We start from the raw sequence: 15,357 nt of genomic DNA, 5'->3' as shown, positions 1-15,357 counted from the left end.
CTTGTACATTTTCCCCAGAAAAATGGAAACTTATTCTCACAAAAACACATACATGAATGTCCATAGAAGCTTTACTTTCAATAGCCAACAACTGGAAACAATCCAGATGTCTTGCAATGACTGAATAAACACTGTGGTAATGTCCCTGCTGTAGAACACTACTCAGTAATAAAGAGCAACAAATTATAGATATCTGTAACAACTTGGATAGATTTCAAAGGAATTATGCTGAGTGAACAATCCAATTTCAGAATGTTATATAATGTATGATTCCATGTAGTAACATTTTTTAATTAGAAATGTAGATAAAGAGAAAAGATTACTGGTTGTCAGGGGTTTGGGTTTGGATGGGGAGAAAGGTGAAGGGACAGCAAGAGGGATCGTTAAGGTGATAATATTGTTCTGTATCTTGACTGTTTCAATGCCAAGACTTTGATTATGAGATTGTATGACAGTTGTGTAAAATGTTACCATTGAGGGAAACCAGGTAATGGATTCACAGTATCTCTAATTATATTTCTTGCAACTTAATATGAATCTACAATTACCTCAAAAATAAAAAAATCATTTTATTTTTATTTAGTTAGTTAGAGAAAGTGTGAGTGGGGCCAGGGCAGGGAAAGGCAGAGGGAGAAAGAGAATCTTAAGGAGGCTCCACACTGAGCAGACATGACCTCACAACCTGGAGATCATGACCTGAGCTGAAATCAAGAGTCAGACACCTAACCAAGTAATAAGCGACTCGAGCTCACACAAAATAAAAAACTTAGGAAAAAAATATGGTGCTAAACAACTTAGTACGTTACTATTTTGGGGAGGCAATAAAATCCTTAAATGTACACTGGCTAGCTCTGCATGTGAAACTCCTGATAGGGCATAATTGAAGAAGGGGGTTAAAAATTGGGGGGGGGGGCAAGACTACAAGAAAATTTTACTTTTTAATAAAATGAACTTATTCCAAAGAAAGGAAATTGTCATACAGCTCTCCTTCATTTATTTTTTCATGTAAAAATAAAATAAAAAAAGTTGGAAGGAGAAAATTGAATGAAAAGCCAGGTAGCATGCAGCAAAAAAGTATGTGGTATTATTGCATCCTGAACAGATACCAAGAGAAGGGAGGAAGAAAGTTCTTGTTGGTTATGCTGATAGTAATCTTAAGGTGATTCCATTATTTATGGCATTTATTTGCACATATACAGATATAAATGCAAATTAGCTGTACATGGGAAGCTGTAGTGTTAAACCTTTTCACTAATAAATACCCAGAAAGACTAGAACATTTGAGTACAAGCTAACATTTTCAAACATCTAAAATTCTTTGCAAGTGGATCATTCAAAAAACTAATGGTGACATTTTTGTGGTCTGAGAGCTAACAATGTGCCAAAATGTCAATGACTCAACTAACAGCCTTGGGCTCCCCTCACACCAACACCAAGCTATGTTTAAATAGCTGTTTATAATGATTTTGAGTACTGCTTTCCAAATTGAAAAAGGAAGCCATATCAACACTAGCAATTCAAATAAGAAAACTATCTTTTTCTGCACTGTACCACTGTCTCTAGAATATGGCCTAACACATACAAAACTTTAAAGTGTTTGCCTTTTATTCGCACCCTCCATTAAAATGTAGCCCTGTGAACATATGGCAAATATCACTGTTTCTGCAACTTTTCAACCTTTCCTTCATTACTTCAACTATAAATTCAGGGATATTTAATGTAATTTCTCAGAGCATCGGGTCACACTGTGTATTTAAACACATCAAAGAACTGCAGCTTTAGTGCTTTAGAAATTCAGATTACAAATGTGAACGCATCATTATTTTCTCATCAACAATAAATAATGAAATGGAGTGTTAGACTGTGGACATCCGGCTCAATTCTAATCTCAGATAAATGAGGACACACATTTGCCTATCCTGAAGAATCACCTCTATATGCATGAATAATCAGAAATAACGATTTTTTTTTAAAAAGAAACAAAGTGAAATTAAATCAAATCACTATTAGTTAAGTGAAGAAAGCCAGTCCAAAGAGTAATCCTTAACAATACTAGTTTGGCAATTATTTATCCAGGTCATTGCAAAATCTCCACTTCTAAGAAGAGAGATGTTTGACCATAAAAGCACTAGTAGAACCTATCAGAAAGAACAAGAGCTGCCAACAAAATGATGCATTTGTTCTTTTGTAATCCATCAGTCATTTTTCTCAAGCACAACTTTATTTGTATTCACTTATATTATCCAAAACTAACTTTAACCTGTGTGTTGTTAGTGTTAACAAGATTTTTTTTTGAACTTTTATGTGGCTTTGACAGATTTTAATGTCCTAATACACCTGTGGCTATGACTCAGCATAAAGGTAATTCTTGTAGGGGAAAGTGAGGGGAAGGCATGATCCGCAAACAGAGAAGTGAGAGCTGCAGATCAGAGTTTCAGAAGTTAAAGTCGAATTTTAATTTAAAAAATTAAATTGAGACCTCCTCCAAATCGAGAATCTATTGCATTAGATTTGGCTTAATTTCTCTTAATAACAAAAATGCACAAATACAAAGATTTAAACACACCATCTATATGCCTGTACCTTGCTTCGCCAATGTTCCTATACTCTAATGACATCCACCATCATTCATGCAGGGTGTGATTCACAATCCATGAATGGATAAATGCTTAAACTGAGATTTTTTTTAACCACTAATGTGTTACATGGATACTGCTTCAGTGCATTATCATTAAGCAAACCATGTATGTCTCTTCTAGAAGCAGAAAAAGATGTATGGATGTTTGATGAGCTTCTTTGTGGATAAAGGCACAAACTTTGTTATTAACTTTTCGTTGGCCCTGAGGGGCCCAGGAAAATTTCTGTATTGACCCAGCACTTTTAGTTAACAAAAATGATCTGGAACATAGCCTTCTTATTTCCTAACATGGCAATGTTGCTTTTGTCTTCCAGCACACATACACACATTTACTTAAATCATCTTTACAGATGTGTGTGAACCGGAGGTATCTGTGCTCTATTTGTCTGTGAAGGGCAATAACAAAATGTTACAACCCATTTAGCGATAAACTATGCATCCTTTCTGCAAGTCTTTGCTTACATTTTATTTGCAACATTTCACCTCCTCTATAAATTTTATTTCATAGTCTTTAGTAATTTCTGGCAACATAAGTAGATACCCAGATGGTATCTCTTTTCTCCATAAGCCAGAAATAATGTCTCAATATAAATTCCAATCCCATCTTTTTATGATTTAGGTTCTGAATTTTAGAAAGCGGCAACACACACAAATATTGAGGCAAAACCTCTAGGTGAAAGAGATAGCAGCGAAATTTAAGTATAGGAAAGCAGCATATGATTTAACTAATACAGCAATACTAGAATTAAAAGAATACCTGATGACACAGGCGTAAAGACCACTGTCCTGCAGTAGCGTTGGCCGAAACCAAATGGAGTCTTCTTCCTTGCTCATTCTACTTCCATCAAAGGCTATTGGCTCTTCAAAATCTCCAGGACCAGAGCTTTTGTACCACATCAAACTGAGTCCAGCACTTTGGGCCAGGGAGTAATTTGCTCTGATATAGCCATAAAAGAGTGCGCATTTGATTCGAACAGGCTCTCCCACCAAAACTTGGTATTTCTTGATATCGACAGACCAATCAGTGCATCCATCAGCTATAGTGAAAAAAAAGAAAGAGAGAAAGAAAACATTAGAGGAAAAAGTGAAGCCAATAGTTCAACAAATATTTATTGGACATCTCTATTGAGCTACATTCTACTCTAGGCACAGAGGCAGCAATGGATAAAACTCAGAAGGGTGCTGAGAAGTAATTGACTCTGCTAATAAACAATATATTCATTACTTTGTTTCTTCTGGTGTTTATTCTCATATATATCGGTACAATTGATTGGTTATTGGTTTATTGCCTTTTACTCTAAATCCGCTTTTTTTTTGCTTGTGTTTTGAAAATGGATCTGGACCTTTGAACTATTTCTTTTTTTTTAATTTTTATTTATTTATGATAGTCACAGAGAGAGAGAGAGAGAGAGAGAGAGAGAGAGAGAGAGAGAGAGGCAGAGACTCAGGCAGAGGGAGAAGCAGGCTCCATGCACCGGGAGCCCGATGTGGGATTCGATCCCGGGTCTCCAGGATCGCGCCCTGGGCCAAAGGCAGGCGTCAAACCGCTGCGCCACCCAGGGATCCCTGAAATATTTCTCCTTTGCCGGCTGGGACTACAGCTTTGTTAGTAGAGGGCTCTGGAGAGACACTGAAGCAGCAAAGGGTTTTTCTCCCTGATACCAGTATGCTTTCTTGGAAGGTTCTTGCAGTGGGTGAGGCTTCTCCAGCCCCTGACTCCTGCTTTTCCAGTAGCCTCCGTAGCCAGCTCCTACAATACATGGTAGCCAGCTGCTTGGAGATTTTTTTAGCAGAGCTTCAGGCAAGGCACCTTCCTGTGAACAGCTTTCTCAGGCAACTCAGGTAAACGTCTGTCAAGTTCCAGAGGGCGGATTTCCAACACATTCTCCCATTGTAGCACCACAGTGATGTCTACCATTCAGTAAGCCATGAACCTTCCTAATAAGGTTTGGATCTCAGGTCTAGAGGTAGGAGGATGGGGCGGGGGGGGGGGGGGGTCCCTTGCGTGTACTCTCAGCCATAGGGGTAAAATGAGGGCAATTCCTCTAGTCTTTAAGGTTCTCTTTTGCTATGGACTGAATGTTTATGTCCTAAAATTCACATGTTGAAGATTCAATCTCCAATGTGATGGCATTTGGAGGTGGGGTCTTTGGGAGAAAAGTATGTTTAAATGAGATCATGAGGGCAGAGCTCTCATAAAGGGGTTAGTGTATTTTTATAAAGGACACCAGAAAGCTCCTCTCTCCCTTCTCCCCTCCCTCCCTTCCTCCATGAGATGGGGCTCACAGAAAAGAGGCTGTGTGGGCACACAGCAAGAAGGTGGCCATCTTTCAAGCCAGAAGGAGGGCTCTCAGTAGAAATCAAATCAGCCAGCACCTTAATCTTAGACATCTCAACCTCCAGAACTGTGAGAAATAAATTTCTGTGTGTAAGCCTTCCAGGCTATGCTGATTTGTTATGGCGACTGAGAAGACTAATACATCTTTCTTTCTTACTAGCCAATCTCATCACTTCAATGCCCTGTTATGTTTAATACTTCTTTATACAAACTTTCCTTGTTCAAATTAGTGTGTGTTTTATCCCTCTGATTGGACACTCAATGACAAAATCAGAAATTAAACATTTTGCAGCCAAATAAAGCCAAAAGAAATACAATATTAGGTCAAGCTCTGCTAGTGGTTTGACAGCCAGAGACAGAGGTAGACAGTCACTTAGCTCTGCTGGAAGCATCAATGGAAGTTTAAAATAGAAACGATAGTGGAAAATGTGGCTGATGAGGGCGGGGGCTGGTTGGGTTTTCTGGGTTTCCTGGAAACACCACCTTACAAATGGCATCTTGACACCATTTTTTAAAATCACACACACAAAACAACAGGTCTGCACACCACAGGTGCATCCCCATTATCATCATCATAGAGAAATGGTGGATTTCTTGCTTAGAGAGGGCAGTTGCTCATTAATTAGTAAAATAATCAATTTGACAGAACTTACAATATACAAATACTAAGCAAAAGAGCAAAAAAAAAAAAAAGAGGGACCTCTAGCAGCAGTAGCATCTGAGTACTGCAGGAAGAATTTGACTTGCTACAGATTAAAAAGAGGGCAAACTAAAGGATCTGAGAATAGGATGAATAATGTAGGATTCAAGAGAAGGAAAATATTCAAGATGAAAAGGAAGATGTGCATTATTAGAGCAAAGAAGACACATGATCTATAGAATTGTCTACATTTCTTTTTTTTTAATCTACATTTCTTATCCTAAAACAATATCTAACTTCTAATGAGCACTAAACTATGGCTGAGTTTACAAATTTTCACTTACCCTTCACAAAAATATCCCTTAGGGCTTTTGAACTAACTGTTCTCCCTACATGAAAATTTGCTTTTATCCTTTTTAAAAAAATATTTTATTTATTTATTTTTTTATTTGAGAGAGAGAGAGTGAGCAGGGGAAGGGGCAGAGAGAGAGGGAGAGAATCCCAAGCAGACTCCATGCTGAGTGTGGAGCCCAACATGTAGGCTTGATCTCATGACCCTGAGACCCCAACCTGAGCCAAAACCAAGAGTAGGACGCTTAACCAATGGAACCACCCAGGTGCTCCAATGTAGACGCTTTCTCCCCAACTGCATGGATTCCTCCCTCCCTTCCTCCAGAAATCACCTCCTTGAAGAAGTCTTTTGTAAATGTCCTGTCCGAACACCAGCTTTTTATCCTGATCACTTATTTCAGATTCTGCTTCAATATTTTTTATAGAACTTATTACTCTGTGATGTTACATTATGTACCCACTTTCTGTTTGTTTTGACTCCTCAGAAGAATGTAAGCCCCTTAAGGTCAGGAACTTTGTCCTTCTAACTCATTTCTTTAGCCTAAGTGCCTGGAACTCTGCCTGCTAACCAGCTCAACACACAGTTACTGAGTGAATGAGCAAGAACATCAGTTAATAACTAAATTTTATAACTAAAGAAACTCAATACCAGTGCCATGATTCCCACCCAGCTATGTCTGACCCTAGAATTCAGGGTCACGATAATATTTTGTTTCCTAACTAAGGTATTGTTAATTTCACAACACTCTTTAATTTAGTTAATTTCAATTACCAAATTCTGGTCTAACATTCCTTTTTTTTCATTTTTAATTTTTTTTATTGAAGTTCGATTTGCCAACATATAGCATAACACCCAGCGCTCATCCCATCAAGTGCCCTCCTCAGTGGTCTAACATTCCTGTCAAAGAGTTGTATTTTGGTTACATGTGGAGTAAATGTGCTAGAAGTTTGGTGGACATCAATGTCCCAGTTACTGCCATGAATCTGGTCAGTGACCACTACAGAGCCTGCATACCACACTAAATATGATAACAGAACTATACACAGAGATATCAAGGCTATATGAATTATATGTGATATTTATCGACATTATTTTGTACACTTATGCCACTGCATGAAATAAATCTTAGGTGGGAAAAAAATCTTAGGTGGGATTTTATTTTAAACAGTTATAATTCTGGTGATAAGCATGAAATCATCTTGTTTTACCACTATATGAATTATACAATTGTAGAATCAAGTTATTGTAACTGAGGCCATCTGTCACAGAAGACATCTCTGCCAGTGAAAAAGGCTGAAATACCTTCAAGGTAGCAGTACAAACAGTGAGATAAAATTATTCAAACTCCCAGAAGATTTGTAAGATAAAGCAAAATGCTTAAAGCATCAAACAAAAATATTTAGTCTAGAAAATGCTAAAGAGTTAGTAACAAATTAGATCAAGAGAACAGCGGGAGAGTTGCACTGGGGAAAGAGATATTAATACATACTTTCAGAATATACTTACACAGGAAAACGTCGAAAGAAAACTATAAATATTACTGAAAAAAATGAAGTTATTCAGGGGCGCCTAACTGGTTCAGTTGGTAGAACATGCAACTTTTGACCTCAGGGATGTGAGTTTAAGCCCCAAGTTGGGTGCGGAGATTACTTAAAAATAAAATCTTAAAAAAAAAAAAAAGTCTTTGGGGCACCTGGCTGGTTCAGTCAGTTGAGCATGCTAGTCTTGATCTGGAGGTTGTGAGTACAAGCCCCATTTTGCCTGTAGAAATTACTTAAAAAAATAAAATCTTTAAAAAAAATAAAGTTATTCAGTACTTAACTATCAATTAGGAAAAAGTTTCAAATAGTTCAGAGTCAAAAGATAAGGAAAAGGCAGAAGTAAAATGAAGAAATAATAGCACCTTGGTTGTCAGAAACACCTTAAGTTCATTTTAATATGGAAACAGATGTAGGATCTATGGCTTAGGAAGTTCTATGACCATTAAGCTTAATGTATGATGTTCAAAAATAAACAATAAAAGTATTAACATGCTTTAATACACTTTTGAGAAGGATAAGAAATAATATAGAAGTAATTGAATATAGTTTCAAGTTATTTGGATAAACACATTTAATGATGGGATTATGTCCTTTTTTCAGTAATTAAGGCATTTTAATAAATGAAGTGAGTGAAGAGTGGTATCTTTTTTATCTTTGTAACATTTTGCCTCATTTATATACACATTCTTCTCTCTTACTCGTGTGTTATAATTTTTTTCCTAAGCCATTTGAAAATAAGTTAGAAAAAAATGACATTTCACCCCTCAGTACTTCAGTATGCATCTCCTTATGAATACATTATTCTTATATACTCACAAAGCATTTTTTTTAAATCTTGTGTAGCAGGACATCTGAAATCTTACAACAAAACGTGATAACCTTACACCTAACTTTTGGTGACCAGAATCACTACTGATTCATTCAGTTTTTCCTTACTTCAGCATATAAGCTTTGCTGGCTTGGGAACAATCATTCCAAAAGTATTGGGAACAATCATTCCAAAAGTTTTTCTAGACACTGTTAATTCTGTCATGTCACCATTATTATTATTAAAACTATCACCAGTAATTGAGTAGGACAGGAGTATTTAATCTGTCTTTTCTTTCAGAATAATACACCCTTCTTAAGCCTTCTCCCAGAAAGTTTACCATTTGTATTCTCCTTACTTGTTGAGAGGCTTTCATGGAAATACTCTAATTCAATGACCCCTCTGCAGTATACATACTCCCTCATAGTCCATGGGACCTTATGAAACCATAAAGTCATTTAAGAAGGCAGGAATAGGAAGCACTGTATTCTTGTGCTTTTGCTGCCTCCTATAATGTTCTAGGAGCTTATGTGAAGGCAGTGATGGAACTAAGATTCAGAATTAATTCCTTTACAAGGGGTTCATACCGATGTACCACTTTATGAACAAAGGCTACGTAGACTGGATAATGCAAATATATTCAAATGAGATTAGGGAAAGTATTTTTAATTAAGTCACTATTACTAATATTTCCATGGTAACAAGCTTGAAGGCTGCATTCCTTAAAAAAAGTATAACCATGTGTCAAGCTTACACGTTACATTCTAATATGAAAATATAAGACTTTACTTCTAAAAGCACAAATTATATTACTCTTATCTACTTGGTTAGATACATTGGAATAAACATTTATGATAATGTAACAGATGCCCCAACCTGATCCCCTTTACTACACTGATGCATCCATTCCCCTCCAGCTACTTTGAGTATCTCAGGCTAACAGCTCATAGTTCTCTCCTTCTCTTAAAAATTACCCGTGATTGACAAGAACCATCCTTTTGGGAAATTTACATCCCTTTGGGTGTGTCTACTGTCAATAACTGACCTATGGGAGTGTACAAAAGGCTGCTCCTTTGCATCAAGTAGGGACATCCCAAAAGCGCAGTTTGTGTGCCAGAGCTCCTCTGTGTGTGGACCAGGCTGACTCCAGTTTACCTGTGACCTCTTCCCTCAGCAAATTTCCCTCTCCTATTCTGCTTCCTTCCTTCCCTTTTAAGATTTTCCTGAAGAGCACTCAATCAGTTTGCACCTTAAAAATCCCTGATTGGGCTCTATTCTAGGAAAGCTGATCTAACACAGATTTATTCATATGATGAGAACTACCTTCATCCTAATTTCTGTCCTAGGGGTTGGAAATCAAGAGAGACACATATAGCCCTTATCTATAGGCAGACAGATATTGACTTTGGAAGTGCACACAAAATTAAAGACAAGGAAATAACAAGTAGCAGAATTCTGCAGGTTTTGTGGTATAGAAATGAGTTTATTTCTAAAGATTTTATTTATTTATTCATGAGAGACAGAGAAAGAGAGAAAGAGGCAGAGACATATGCAGAGGGAGAAGCAGGCTCCCCGCAGGGAGCCCGATACCGGGACTCAATCCCAGGACTTGGGGATCACGCCCTGAGTCAAAGTCAGACACTCAACCGCTGAGTCACCCAGGCGTCCCTAGAAATGAGTTTAAAGCAGAAAAGAGCAAGACATAGGAAAAGAAGGGAGCAAAGACAAACTGCAGAGGTACTTTTATGAGATGTAAACAAATGTTTGGCTTCATTGTGAAGGTGATGTGGGAGATACAGAAAAGTTTTAACCAGTGATGTGTTGGGGTCAGTCTAATAGTTTTGGATGCACTGTGCTGGCTCTATTTTTAGGTAGAGATTTACGTTTGGGCAATGGTGGTAAAGAAGGAGAAATGGAGATCTGAGAAAGATTTAAAAAATTTTAGGCAATAAAAATGTAATGAATTTTCTTTTTAAAAGACTCACAGACAGACCTAAAATGCATACTGTCACATTGGCATTATTTCTTTCTACCCCTAGTGTGCTTGGAAAAACCGAACATGAGACATGAATTTATTTAAGGCAAGTGTAGGCCATGCACATAAGCTATCACAGGCACCAAACAAAAAGGCTGAGGCTAGATTTTAATTAGTGTCCACTATCTTTGCCAAATATGGACTTCATAAGTAAAAATTGGCAATGGTGGCAGAGATGCCCCCAAATTATCAGCATCAATGACAGCAGCAAAATACATTGCAAGCTAACCTTTAGAGCATGCATTGGTTTATACAGCAATTCGTCCTCATTTCTCCTTTCTGGATTCTGCTTGTCTGGGGTGGAATGTTTCCAGATTTTGGCCTTTAAAATATATGTACAGTGTAACAATTGTGGGAGAGCTCTTTCAAATACTTTGGAGAGATTTATGTGGGTGGTAAGAATTTATATTACTCAAGAGATGCTGCCAATGATCAGAAATCCAATTTCTAGAATACCCTTTGCTTAGCAAAGCCTGAAGCCTGGAAGTTATCATGTATCACCCTCTCAGTGTAGGTCATTTTCAGGTGGGTGCAGACCTTGGTCAGTTGTTACCAAATTTCTTCTGAGATATGGTTCCCTCTTCATCAGGGGACAACTGGCACCAAGGCAAATAAGATTCTGTTAGTGTATATAACCCTCCATTCTATCTTAGCCTCCAAATTCTAGCAAGATATCCCTGAAACATGAAAACCCATGCATTGTATAGCATGTACTTGGTGAGGATTTTTTAAAGTATTTGTTTTCTAATGGTTAAAAAGAAAAGACAGAAACTATAAGAGAGTAAAAAGAGAATTGATATTACTCAAGAGATGCTATATACTCAAGAGAGTAAAAGGAGAATACCATTCATTCATAATCTGTCCTTTTGTTTACTCAGTTTCTTTTCCCAATTGAGATGATACATAAAATTTTATATCATGATTTTTATTGAATATTTAATAATAATTGCATAATATTCCATAATAATGCCACATTATAATTAACTTAATTCTTCCAATGTTAGTGGACTTAAAGTCTTTCCCCTAGGTTTGGCTGTTCTAAGTAATTCTGTGATAAAACAACTTTACATACAATGTTCCACATCTTTGCCCTCCAAAAAGAAAAAGAAAAGTATTATTTCCTCAGAAAAAAATCCCAGAATTTCAATTACAGGATCAAATAATACATTTTTAAGGTTTTATACTAAGTTTTAAATAGATTTTCAAAAACTCTCTCCTAGTCTCCTTTTATGATAGCCATCAATATAAATGCCTATTTGACTACATGTGCTCTTATTAACTCCATGTACAATTCCTTTAACTGAGCACTAGGTATAGTTTGCACACTTTTTGTCTCAAATTACAAAAACAGGGCATAAGTATAAATAGCACTCATCCAATAAGTGAATGGGAAAATTATCAAAGTCACCATTTATCAACCCTAAATCTCTGACTAGATTCATCATATCCACTTTGCTCTATTTCAAAATCATTTAATTCAACATTATAATTCAATCAATTTTGGTATTCTTTAAAATATATATATATATATTTACAAACATATATACGTGTGTGTGTGTGTATATATATATATATATATATATATATCCCTCAGTGGGGAGTAGTTTGTTTCTCCCTCTGCCCCTCACTCTGCTCACTCGTGCTCTCTCTATATATCTCAAAAATAAATAAACAAATGAATAAAATCTTCAAAAAAATCAATTTTCAGTGTCAATAGCTGCTCAGAACCAACAGTTCATTTGCTGTGGGGTCATCAGAAATGCTACAATATTCCCAGGGCTCTAGAATCTACAGCAACTAGGGATATGATTTTTATCCTTCTTGTAGAAGAACATCAAAGCCAAGCCCAAACAGCACATCTTTGGGTTGGAATAGCAATCTGGCCTTGGTCTTTGCTGCACACAAATTTTTCTTTGATGATCCAATATATTTCTATATTTTTCCTGGTTGGATAAAATAAATCTTTTGTCCAAGGCAAAAGAAAGTCAGGGTTTTATATTTTCAGAAAGAAAAGAAGGACAAAGAGATTCCTGGCTTCTAAAGTGGAGTCAGCAACATGAACTCTTGGGTCTTTTTCCTGGCATTCTTATATAGGTTTGAGGAGTGTTATACTTCTGAATAGCAGGGAACCTTCTATAACTCAAGGTAAATATTCACTGAACATCTCTGCTCATAAGTTCACTAGTCTATGATCAACAGGGACCCATAATGTCCCCTGAATGCCTCTTGAACTAAAATAGTAGCCCTTCCTAACCAGCCAAGTTCCCCAAAGGAAGCATAAGGATATATACATCTGCAAATATAGTGCTTTTAGGTCCTACTGCTTCCATAATTCAATTCAACTTTACATTATTATGTCAGGTTGGACTTCTTCCAGACTTTTGGACCTACTTCTGAGCTACCCTACCTGTACAGAGTCAGAAAGAATAAATTTTGAGTTCAGGGAGGCCTTGGAAAACTGACAGCTAACCTCTTTGTGTCTCAGGTTACATAATTCACTCATTTATTCAGCATGCACTGTAGGACAGGGAACACTCTGGGTGTTGGGGGTAGAGTGGTGAACAAAACAGAGTTCCAGCTCTTTCAGAGAAGACAGACAAGAACCATAGCAATATAATGTGTCTGGAGGCAAAAATAAAGCATATTAAGAGGACAGAATGTCTATGGTGCTCTTAATATAGTGGCCAGAGAAGGGGCTCTTTGAGGAGCTAATATATGAGCCCAGGGTTACCTGGGCAAATATGCAGGGCATCAGGGTTCAAAACAAAGGTCCTGAGATGGGAATACACTAGATATGTTTATAGGAGAGCAGGAAGGCTGGGATATCTGGAGGAAGGGAGTGGGAAAGAGAGTGACCAGATCCTCCAAGGCCTTTCCTCACCTGGAAGAGACAGTCATCATCTTTCCCAGGAGTCAAGGTAAAAACTAGAACTAGAGTTACTCAATATATAGCACCACTTATTGTTTTTGTCATTGGAGGAACTCCTCTGTATATTTTCTTGTCTCCTCCTGGAAGTGTCACTCTTCCATGGCTGGTGTCCCACACATTCATATGGCCACACTAAGGTCTACCTTAAATCATCATCACCATGTACATTAAACATTGCGTACTGCTTCCCTAGCGCTGTTGTAAGAAAGTACCACAACCTGAAGAGCTTAAATAAATAACCAAAATGGATGCTTTTACAGCTCTGATGGCTAAAAGCTGTAAATCAAGGTGTCAGCAGGGTTGGTTCCTTCTGGGTACTCTGAGGGAGAATCTGCTCCCTGTCCTTCTCCTAGCTTTTGGTGACAGAGGGAAATCCTTAGAGTTTCTTGGCATGTAGGCATGGCACTCCCAACATTGCCTTTATTGTCACATAACATTCTCTGTGTGTGTCTGTGTGGCTTTTCCTCTTTTTATGACACTAATCATATTGTGTTTAGGGGTCATCCTACTCCAGTATGACCTTATCTTTACTAATTACATCTGCAAAGACCCGATTTCCAAATAAGATTGCATTTTGATACTCCAGGAAGAGCATGGACTTTAGGGAGACTCAGTACATATTTGAATCAAGGCTGATTAGTGGATGAGCTTTTCTGGATAATTAAACTGGGTGATAAAGAAAAGAGAGGCATGTATTCCACATAAAGATATAAAACAGAGTAATGAAATTCTTCTGAACATAGTTTAACCAGAAAGGGCTCTGGGGACTCATTAACCATGAAAAACAATGTCACTCTCTGTACGGGCATGCCTGTTAATAAAGGTCGAGTTGGTTAAACATATGTAATGTATGGCAGTAGATGATTTCTAGACAAACCAGATCCAAGTTCAAATCCCAGCCACATCAAGATCAAGCATGTCAGTTAAGCTCTCAGAACCTTTATTTCTGCGTGTTGAAAAACTATCCTGTGGGGTTGATCTAGTGTTGATAAAGGGAATCTCACTGCACCTTAGGTTTGTGCTTGTGCCTGCTGCATGCCCTGGAGGGAGTGAGGGATGGCAGGCAGTGAGCAGTCAGGGCTCCAGAAAGCAATCAACTCTCAATAAATGGCCAGGAGAACAGCTAGATAATAAACATGGACAGTTTGCGGTATGTGACTCAACTGTACTATCTAGGTCAACAGGTAAACTAGGGGTTTGGCAATCACCTATGCCAAGCTCCAGTATAATGGTCAAACTTTCAACTGGCCCCCAATACTTGTACAAACTCATGAATCAGTTTTCCTTGTGAAATCTGGCTTTGCCATTTTTAAGGTCTATACTTGCCTTTGGCCTGGGAAATAGTCTTCATAAGGGTTGTTTTCCCTTGCATGCAGGTATGTGATCAATTTTTTCCATGTCATTTTCTGAAAGTTCATCTGAAATCCCCATCTCTCTGTGTTGGATTATATTATCCCTGCCTTGGAACGCCTGGGTGGCTCAGCAGTTGAGCGTCTGCCTTAGGCTCAGGGCGTGATCCCAGAGTTCTGGGATCGAGTCTCACATTGGGTTCTCCACCTGGAGCCTGCTTCTCCCTCTGCCTATGTCTCTGCCTTCTCTCTGTGTCTCTCATGAATAAATAAATAAAATATTTAAAATATATATATTACCCCTGCCTTGCATGGAAGTAAATTCTGCTTAAGATTCATATGGTCTTTGAATATTTTTCTTTCCTTCATGTTGAAAAATGATATGAGGAAGTATCTAACATAGTACCTGGAATATAGTGGATGTTCTTTGCCATTCTCACACAGAGCAAGAATAGGAAAAGCCCCACTGTTTGGGTGAACACAAGTTGACACATTCTACTACAAGAAAATCTGGATTCTTTTGTTTTTTGTTATTCTAGGCATAGGAATCGATATGTTAAATCTTGATGCATATGGTCCATCCTTCAAGGAGAGAGCAATCTCAATTTACTTCAAAGATGTTTTTTCTTACTCTTTCAGTTGTTTATTTCTTCGGTGTTCTCATTTAACATGAATCATAGTGGATAAATATTTGCTTACATGGATTTCATTTGTCATTGAACTGTGG

The 15,357-nt window shown here is 37.6% G+C and overlaps 1 protein-coding gene across 2 annotated transcripts in view; it reads right to left on the bottom strand.

Moving 5' to 3' along the window:
• Nucleotides 1-15,357, bottom strand: part of IL1RAPL1 (interleukin 1 receptor accessory protein like 1) — a 1,374,783-nt gene that overhangs the window by 674,061 nt on the left and 685,365 nt on the right. For both annotated transcript variants that reach the window (XM_035712241.2, XM_025439149.3), the window contains one exon: nucleotides 3,396-3,675. In XM_035712241.2, the coding sequence (XP_035568134.1) occupies nucleotides 3,396-3,675 (280 nt within the window). The remainder of the gene's footprint in view (nucleotides 1-3,395; nucleotides 3,676-15,357) is intronic.

This window comes from Canis lupus, chromosome X, assembly GCF_003254725.2.
Source record: "Canis lupus dingo isolate Sandy chromosome X, ASM325472v2, whole genome shotgun sequence".
NCBI lineage: Eukaryota > Metazoa > Chordata > Mammalia > Carnivora > Canidae > Canis > Canis lupus.
Note: the sequence above shows the minus strand (reverse complement) of the source record. Positions and strands in the feature narration are given on the sequence as shown.